The sequence below is a fragment of the Charadrius vociferus genome, unplaced genomic scaffold (assembly GCF_000708025.1).
Source record: "Charadrius vociferus isolate BGI_N301 unplaced genomic scaffold, ASM70802v2 scaffold255, whole genome shotgun sequence".
Lineage (NCBI taxonomy): Eukaryota > Metazoa > Chordata > Aves > Charadriiformes > Charadriidae > Charadrius > Charadrius vociferus.
Window position 1 is genome coordinate 459,863 of NW_009648785.1, and position 10,388 is coordinate 470,250.

The 10,388-nt window shown below is 41.6% G+C and overlaps 1 protein-coding gene across 1 annotated transcript in view; it reads right to left on the reverse strand.

The window, feature by feature from the left end:
- The window catches only part of KMT2C (lysine (K)-specific methyltransferase 2C), a 155,141-nt gene that overhangs the window by 136,064 nt on the left and 8,689 nt on the right, over positions 1–10,388 (reverse strand). The window contains exon 2 of the mRNA XM_009886782.1: positions 5,516–5,654. Coding sequence (XP_009885084.1) covers positions 5,516–5,654 — 139 coding nt within the window. The remainder of the gene's footprint in view (positions 1–5,515; positions 5,655–10,388) is intronic.

The following is a 10,388-nucleotide window of genomic DNA, read 5'->3' on the forward strand; positions in this document are numbered from 1 at the left end:
GCCCCGGCCCCCCAGCCTGTCCAGGTCACACTGGATGGCAGTGTGGCCCTCTGGAGTGTCATCCACCCTTCCCAGTTTCGTATCATCAGCGAACTTGCTGAGGATACACTCTGTCCCCTCATCCAGGTCATTGATGAATATATTGAACAAGACTGGACCAAGTATTGACCCCTGGGGGACACCACTGGTTACAGGCCTCCAACTCGACACTGCTCCATTAATCACAACCCTCTGAGTTCTGTCACACAGCCAGCTCTCAATCCACCTTGCTGTCACCTCATCTAGCCTGCACTTCCTCAGCTTCCTAATGAGGATGTTATGGGAGACAGTGTCAAAAGCCTTGCTGAAGTCAAGGTAGATGACATCTACAGCTCTCCCCTGACCCAGCCAACTAGTTATAACATCATAGAAGGCTATCAGATTGGTCAAGTATGATTTACCCTTGGTAAATCCATGTTGACCACTTCCAATAACTTCCTGTTCCTCAACGTGTTTGGAGATTACATCCAGAATGAGTCGCTCCATTACGTTCCCAGGGACAGAGGTGAGACTAACCAGCCTGTAGTTCCCTGGGTCCTCCTTCTTGCCTTTTTTGAAGATTGGAGTGATATCGTCCTTCCTCCAGTCCTCAGGCACCTCTCCTGTTCCCCATGACCTTTCAAAGACGATGGAGAGTGGTCTAGCAATAACATCTGCCAGCTCTCTCAGCACTCACGGGTGCATCCCGTCACGGCTCATGGACTTATGGATGTCCAACTTGGCCAAGTGGTCTCTGACCCAGTCCTCCTCAACTGACGGAAAATCTTCCTCTCTCCAGACCTTCCCCCTTGCCGCCAGGGTTTGGGATTTGTGAGGGACAGCTTTAGCAGTGAAGACCAAAGAAAAGAAGGCATTCAGTAACTCTGCCTTCTCTATATCTTCCACCACAAGGGCACCCATCTCATTCATCAGTGGGCCTACATTTTCCCTGTCCTCCTTTTTCTATTGATATACTCAGTCTTCTTCTTATCTTTAACTGCAGTGGCGAAGCTGAGTTCTGATTGAGCTTTGGCCCTTCTAATTTTCCCCCTGCATAGCTTCGCTACAATGATCCACTTTAACAACGATCCATCCTAAAATCCTTCTTGAGGCCATTTCCCTAGTCAATGCATGAACAGACAGGATGGGCAACCAGTAAATATTTGACTTTTTTCAGTGTGTGGTCTCAGTCTTTACCTACTGACAACATTAAAATTATGCCCTGTGAGCCAAATCAGTAATTTCACTCTGGGCTAGACTGCTCATTGATATAAGGCTGAAATGTTATTTCACTATTATTAAATAATTTATTTTTGTAATACGAAGGAAAGCTATCTCCACTTCACAGATGCAGAAGTCAATCACTGTCCTCACAGGAATACAATGTAAATGCTTACATGGACCTAGATCTGAAAACGTAAAAGCAAAACTCTGCAGTGATTTCAAGAGCCCCATTTTGTGCATAAGGTCCATTCTCTCCAGAAAGAATTCTTGTAGGAAAAAATTCACATGAAACTACAAACTGTATCATAATACACGTGCATGGAAAGAAGTTTCAAAATTGATCTTAATACTGGTACCTCCTAAAATATGTGCTTGACTTGGCAACTTTAAGAATTTTCTAAACATATTTTTAATACTAAATATTTTATCTAACTCCCTCCTGCCTAAAGATCTAGCTTCTCCTGCCATCACTGCAGTGTTATTCTGTCCAGATTATCTAATCTCTCTGCCACTACACAATTTCTTTTTCCACTGAGTGTTGCTCTAAGTGTTGCAAATTTTGTAATGCGCTTTCTTTGAAGATTAAAAAAAAAAAGAAGAAAGAAAAAGATAAGGAACAAAGATAAAAAACTTCACTGGCACTTTTTCACAATTTGCTTTGCTCACACAGTCAACAGATGTTAACCAACCACTTCTTCTCAATGGGATAAAGCACCCCAGCCCTCCATCTCCAGACTCCAAATTTGATCTTGGCAGCAGCAAGAAAATAAGGAGGAATAGTGCAATTGGTCTGGAATGAAAATTATGTGCTTTGTCCAATTACAAGTGAAGCAGGAAAGCAGGAAGGTGTGTTGCCAGGGCTTTTCTGTAGTTTCAGCGACACTCTAACAAGAGCAGATATTTAGCAGACCAAAGTACCAAAATCAAAAAAGCTGTGTGAAAATCTACTTATTTTAAGAATGTTCTGCCTTCACGATTATGGCAGAAGGATGCAATTAATGCAATTTACAGTCTCTGAAAGTAGACGGAAAGTAAAATGAATCAAAAGGTGTTTTGTTCTCCTATGAAATTGTGTTTCTAGGCCATTCTCGTTAGCTTTTAATGCTTGGAGTTGACAATGTGGGAAACAGAGGAGGAAGGTAGAAGTGGGCTCTGCTGTAAATCGCAGCCGGTTTCTGGCTGCTTGCCTGCCTCATGGGCTGCACTTCCCCTGCTCTCTGCAGGCAGCACAAACCAAGGGAGCAGATTCCTTTCGAAGAAGCTGGATTCCACTCAGCCATAAGTCCTGAGCTGACAGAAGCTTCTCAAAAGGCTTATAAAAAGAAAAAGGGAACAACCAAAGGAAAAGGCTCCAAAACCCATGACACTCATGATATATAAGAGCTGGCAGCGTTACTTGTACCACTGCCAGGCTTGATAGTTTATCTTTGCTTGACGTTATTGCCCCTCCCCACATGTGGTCAATAATTCACTCATTCCTTCCCAGCATACACACACACACGCCTCACCCCTTCAGCCTCCCTGCCCCAGCAGGGCTCAGGTACTATTTATTTTAATGGTTTTTAGCACATTGATTTCTGAACACCAATCCTAAATCTGTTGTTAAATTCCTCACCCCTATCCCATTGGCAGTTTATAGTTCTCTTGGACTCCCACATCCCCCTTCAGAAAGGTTCCAACATTGGCCATCTTCTCTCTCTCACTTTCTGTTGAACATTCTTCATTTAGCCTCAGTCCAAGAGGGATCCAGAGAAAAACAGCACACAATCCAAGCTCTGGCTAATGTCTCAGCTACTGAAATCCCCATCCTAGTTCTGATATATCCTATGTTAAAAATCACTATTTTTCGGTATAAAATTATTTAATTATTTCATGTACAAGACTTCATTTTATGCCCTGTGTCCTGTGCTTCTCTAAATCCTTTATCGTCACTACTGAAGCCAAAACCCCAGAACCGACTTATACTCAACTCTAGAAAAAGTGATGGCAAAAGTAGCTCCACCTACACCTGCTGCTACTTCTGGCGGAGGCTTTGGTTCTTTTCTGTGTTCTAGGCATTTTCTACACTGTCTGTTATAATATACTCCCAGAATTCTCCAATGTCCCACATACCTAAATTTATTTCTAAATATATAAACATTTCCACTGGATTGAGTTACTTATACTATAAAACAGAAAAAGAAAAGCTTAGAAAAAGAGGTTAAGCTGATGAGTATGATGAATTCGGAAATCAGCTTCAAAACTACCTCTCCCAAGTTACAGGCTTAAAGAGTCTACAGAGTCATACCTTATCCTAAATCTTGATATACTTCCTCCCACCGCTTACACACACTGATGGCATTTGGTTGTGTATTTCACATGCTGTATTTTCTGCTAAGAGAATGGAGTTAAGCCACCCAGAATCTAGTCCTCCTACCCCTGCACAGCTCGGTGGCAGTGCCAGCACACCATAGACAATGATACAGACGATTGATCTGTAAGTCACAGACCAGAAGAAGCTCTCCCCCATTGTTATGAGGACATCAACAACTTCTGCAACTAACACCAATTCTACATCTAAGTCTGGAAGCAAAATTACCGGGGATCAGAGGAACCTGTATCTCCCAATTAACTGTTTCACATCTCCTTAATGCATTTCTTTCCAAAATGTCAGAGACAGGGTCTGATCATTGTTAGTTTAATTAAAAATTAATAGCACTTAGCTTTTCAATGCTTTGATCAGCCAAAGCAACGGGCCCATAACAGCCTTTCAATCTTGACTAATCGAAGTCATAGAATCATAGAATAGTTTGGGTTGAAAGGGACCTTTAAGGCCATCTAGTCCAACCCCCCCGCAATAAGCAGGGACATCTTCATCTAGATCAGGTTGCTCAGAGCCCCATCAAACCTGACCTTGAGTGTTTTCAGGGATGGGGCATCTACCACCTCTCTGGGCAACCTGGGCCAGTGTCTCACCACCCTCATTGTAAAAGATTTCTTCCTTATATCTAGTCTAAATGTTCCCTCTTTTAGTTTAAAGCCGTTACCCTTTGTCCTATTGCAACAGGCCCTGCTAAAAAGTTTGTCCCAAAAGTCAAAGTTGGAAGGAAGAGCAAGCTGAAGGCAAGTAAGGGCTGGTTCAGAACCATGCAGAATTTTTTTTAGAAGACTGTTGTCCAGCTTTTAAGAAACAAATTTATGGCTAGGGAAAGTGCTGTAATCAACTGTTCATGATCAAAGCAAGAAAGTAACCTTGAGAACAGAGAGCAGATGAAACAGCACTAGAACTTTTGCAAATGATCCAAAACAGGGTCAAATAAAGAACCAAAACAGCTGTTCAATTCAAGTTCCTCTATATATTTTCTGCAATTTAATACCAGCTTCAGAAAATTCCATGAAGAACCGCAATTTTTTTGTATTTCGTTCAGGTATACACACAAGATCTATTTAACAGAAATTCCCAGTAGGAAGGGAAGTATCTATTCAAACCTAAGAAGTTTGTGAGCACGTAAAACATGAAAATTATATATGCAGCAAGTTTCTGTGCATGGAAAGTATACTCTGTGTCGGATTAGGAGGAAGTAAAATGATGATGACAATTCTATCCAAGTCTGTCAAAATATAATTACACCTCTAACTGTCTGGTAACTGGTAAACAGCAATCTCTGCAGCAGAAGAGACCCGCTACTGGGTTAAAAGCTGTTACCAGGGCTTCAACAGAGAAGCTCTGCTAGAACTCTGTGATACCGTTTCAACAGTGATCGCAGACAGTGTGCTTTGGTTTCCCTCAAATAATACAATACTTTCATTGCTTTGGGGGTTAATTTATATTGATAAAAAGTGAAAAAACCACCCTAAACATTATTTTCTGTATTACAAATTCTGAAATAAGGAAGATGACAGCAGAAATGACAAGAGATTTGTTTTACTTTGTTCCTGAAAATATAGACATACAAGCAGAAACTTCAGAAATAACTTTATATGGATTTGCTAATACCCCATTTTCTTAGTAGGAAAGCTTCAGTAATCACGTTTTAGCTCGTATCACTTATGTCTGTTTTAACTTAAACAGCTAATATGCTGTAATACAAGGGTTTACCAGTGTAGTCTGAGGACAACACTCAAGGAATGTGCTTTTCACCTCGATCTCCCCATCCGCCAATTAAGCCATCAGCCTCAAGCACAGGCTGCCGTCGCCAGCACTTCAAAGCACCGGTAGCACACCCCAAGCCTGCGCCCCAGGCACTCTGCACCCCCGTACCCGACTCCCAGCCCTGCCTCCTCTCTCACTAACCTGGTTTTAGCTTCCACACCCACGGAGGCAGTGGAGCTCGCAGACTCCTCCGATACCGAGCGCTGAAGGACTGGTGTTAGCTGCTTGGTGCTGTCTCCTTCCGTTTGGGCATCCTCTTCTGCAGATTGCTCTTTGACTTCTGTTTACAAAATAAGAATAATGGTTATTTATTTGTTATTTTATTTATTTATTTAGACTATACAAACAGCTGTAAGCTTTCCCTTGTGCGGCAAACATCCATTTTATTTATAGATAGATTAATCCATGTACCTATGTTCTCAGACACAATAATTACAAGAGTAGGAAAATACCATGCTTCACATCCAGCTAAAACATGAAACTGAATGCTTATGAAGTTATTCCCATAACACAGCCTACCACTGTGAACTAAGTAAGTGCTAAGGAACAGGGCAGGGGGAGTGTTCTTCAATGACAACCTTTTCATATGAGGTTGCAGTTTTAGACCATCTCATTCCCTCCAAATTTCCTCTTCTGCACCTGCTCTGTCATCCCTGAACAAACATCAGGGTGAGCACACTCATCTGGGGTATAATAAACCTTTTTTCCTCCCAGATTAGCTTTAGCTTTGCTCAGTTTCCTGCACTACTTCATTCCCGACAACGCTAACTCTACACTGCCACAGGGTCGAGGAGGTGAAGGAAGGAAGGACACGGTTTATGCCAGCTTCAAGTTCATTCCGAACTGTAGGAATATAAGCATTTTTTGCAGCATTCTGTCACTTTAGTTTAGTTGTTAGACAGAAATATATACATCTCCAGCTGACAATGCTTCCACTTGCCTAGAAAGTTTGTTTCTGCTCAGAAACATGAATCCCCAAGTTGCTACTGTCTGTGCAACTTAAATCCTATTCCCATTTGGTTCCCTTATTTGCACGGCATGAGTCAGGGATTTGCCAGGAGGACATGGCAACGTGCTGCTCCGACTGCATCAGAATGCTCAGAACAAGGGTCAAGGCTGGAGAGCAGTAAAATTTGCTATTTCCACACTCCTCCATACTTTGATTTTGAAACCCAGGTAACATAGAAACCATAGGACTCTGACAGATGTTCTTTGGCATATCTGACTTAAGACAGTACTGTCTCCTCCTGTCGGTGTCCGTGGCTGCTACATCTGTCCCCACAGCAGGGCCAGACCAGGGACCTGGGTCCAGCCACCGTCCAGCACACCACCTTAAGCTTCCAGTGAACCTGCGTTTCAGCTAAGAGACCAATACATACAGCTCTTTCAAAGAAAGCCAGCTAGTGTAAAGCAACAGATTATTCAGAAGATTAAAGCACAAGATACATGAACTTTTTTTTTTTAAAAAAAATACACATGTCAAAATATAATCAAATATTGCAAAGGACAAATGACTCAAGTGGAGAAATAGATGGGTAGAAGAATCTGCGACATGGGTAGGCATGCACAAAAACCTGCTACAAGCTTTAATCTTATTTATAAGAACAATAAAAGAGAGGAAAATCCTCAGAACATAAAACTGCACAGCTTGGTCTGTAATACTGAAGTAATACGCCCGCTAGGGCACATCAAGAAGGGGAAATCTTTCTTGTTTGACGTACCGAGATTGAAGTAAAATTATTCTTTAACCTGGAGTGAACTCATTTAGGAAGACAACGTATAACATTTAAAACCATCAGTGAAGGTATCTAAAACATACTGAAGAGAAACACAAAATTAAGAAAAAAAAAGAGTAAGAAATTCCTATTCATGACTGGGTGTGCCAGATATTTATTTGAGCTGGTGTAAACTGGAATTGCTTCACCTATTTCAGTTCAGCTACTCAGTAACATACATCTGAAATGTTTTTGGACACCTGAAACATCCAAAACCGACTAGTTTTCGGACTACCTGTCCGAAAGCCAAATGGCTCCTGTTAAACCCAGTCCACCAACCTGTCCGAGGAAAAAAAAAAAAAAATGCTGGACAATCATTTGCCACTAAGTAAAGATCCTGTTGGGAATGCATCCCTTGTAATAGTAAATGGCTCCATACAGAAAAAAAAAAATAGCAAAAAGCAAAACAAAACCAACCCAAACCCCACACCCTTAGTTTTTGGCACATCTGAACAAACAATTTCTGCAATCTTTCCTGGATGAGGATTCCTAAACGGGCAGCATCCCGTGGAGCCATTCATAACAGTCCATAGTGAGTTTCCAAAGTATGTTGGATCTGAAGGATAATTTTGCGCAAGTAACCCCGAAATTTCTAAATACAGCCTCAATGAAGAACACAAAACAAACACACCTGCAAGACAGGCAGATGCCAAATCAGTACAAACAAAACCCACAGCACAGCCCAGGACAACCATGCATGGAGTGCTCAAGGAAGACCACCAGAAATGGTGGTCTGATCCATCTTGGCGACTTTATTTAACCTAGTTAAACTTTGCAAAAGGAACTCTGCTTTATTGTGTGCCTGCAGAAACCTTCAAGTAAGCAAAAGCCCTTTACTCTTTGCCAGCTTTCATCCCATTATACATCAATGGGCAGCCATTGCACTGGACAGGCAAAGTTCACGGGCACTAACTCAAGAACTTTGGACTGCGTGAGAAGACACAGATTGTTTCACTACAGACGACGACTATACGAGCTTACATCCTTATGGTGCTTTTCCCCCTGCTGTTTGCTTCCCCAGAAAAGAAGGGACCCAAATTATACTAAATGAGACAAACAACATCTCAACTGCTGTCTCTGCAAGAAACCAAACTGTGTCTCAATATGCTGTTGGAAGACTGAAAACACGGTGCTCACCAAACAGAATGAAAACAGCGTTTATGTTAGTTGTACGTGCCATACTTCAACTTTGTGAAAATTTTCCAACAAAAGATTAAGGAAGAACAGAAGTAATGCACTTTGTCAGTTAAACTCCTAGGAGACAGGAGTCCGGCAGTGGCACAGCAAAGGGGCAGCAGATACCCTCACCGCCGCCTCAGAGATGGTCTTGGAAGCATCTGGTGCAATACATTAACTGCTTCTCACTGTATTTAATGAACATTCATCAGATTTGGTTATGGCAGCATACTTGCAAGCTTCTGGAAATGAAGGAACCACGAATGATTAATAAATGTAAAGCTCATTTGCAGATTCATATATAAGGCTTTATTTTGCATCCTATTTTCATGACTGTTTCTGTCACAATGGAAGTTGTGCCTGCGCATAATGAGTTTGTGAGGGAACTAAAAATTAAAAAAAGCTAATTGCACAATTCCCAAATGTCTCTAAGTTCTTTCTTTTACGTCACTACCCTTTACTAAAACACTGGGAAAACAGTAGGAAACATAGCATTTTAAAATTATTATTTCAAGACAATGACATCAATAGTTCTTCCCCACCTGACTGGTGAGGATAGGAAGGCCTTCTTTTCTTATTAAGGTTAAAATAAATCCCCAAAAGTACAAGCAGTAAAGTTCCTACCTGTATTAGCCACCAAAAGCAGGGAGACTTCCATAGGCTTTACAGCCTGGGTGACACTCACAGTGCCACAGAATGGCTGAGGCTGGAGAGCAGCCCCCAAGCTCAAACAGGGCCACCCAGGGCTGGCTGCCCAGGACTATCCCCACACGGCTTTTGAGCATCTCCAAGGTTAGAGATATGAAATAGTAGCCCAAATTAAAAAAAAAAATAAAAAAAAGCCTACATAGACAGGGGACAGATAGGCAGGAAAGTCACGAGGATGAATAAGACTGACAACATGTGCATTAAATTTATCTTTTTATTAACACTTTCATCACATTTGCCTAAGTAAGATGCGTACACTGGGCTTTGGGTTGACAAAGACAAGTCCTTTGGTTTCACAATACTGAAGAAGCCATTTGAAATTTTTCAAATGAGGGGGAAAAAAAAAAAATCTCTGCAAAGGTTCTGTACTTCATGCATTCAAAAACGTCTCCTCTTCAGTAATTTTTTTATTCCCCTTTCTAGAGCAAAACGCAGTGAATACTGAAAGGCAACAACAAACAGCACATACAGTCTCAGTCGTTACGAGGATCACCCGCTTTCCTAATACTAGTTGGTCTCCTTACTTATGTGTCTTGTACAGGGATTTGTAACATTCAGAGTAACAACTGTGTTGGCAATTTCCTCTTTTCCTGCTCCATCTCCAGACACACGGGCAGAGGCTTCTAAGGCACAGACACGTACGGGACATGTAGCTGCACTGGTGCAAGCCCTGTTTTTCGGAAGCCCACCTGCGGCAGTGGTTCTCCTGCAGACCATCACGCGCATGCTTGTGGGAAGGAGAAGACTGGTGATGGCTGGAATTTTATTCCATTATTTCTTCGGGGATGTGATGAAGAAAGAGTGATGAAGCAACACCAGCTAAAGGTCTAAACTGCTCTTTTGTTACAAACAGACCTTTTCTGTTTTCTAGTAATCACAAGACACTACTCCACAAGCCACTTGAGTAAACCTACAGCAAGATAAGGAGATATGCGTGTGGGCTCTGCCATGTCAATCAGGCAAAGAAAAGACACCAGCATATCCAAAATTCATTTTTAAAAAGTTAGAAACTACTTTCCAAGCCAAAACTCAGAAGTACTGTAAGAGTTCTGCCACAAAAAAAAACCCTCCTTTAAAATCTTATGAGATAATATTCAATATATAGTGACATTAAAAAAAAAATCAAAACAGCTGTTATGAAGATAAAATAAATGTTATACTGCCGTTTAGATGCAACAAGTTGACTGTTTACTGGTTGGAACTCTACTGCCAGACCTACTGCTAATTTGGCAGACAATGAAGCAAATGTCATGAGCTTCCAAAACTTTCAGGAAGAACAAGAAGTATTTCAGGCTGGAAAATACCAGTATCACCAAACACAGCAGGGACGTTCCAAGGGTCTCAACTGTTGCTTT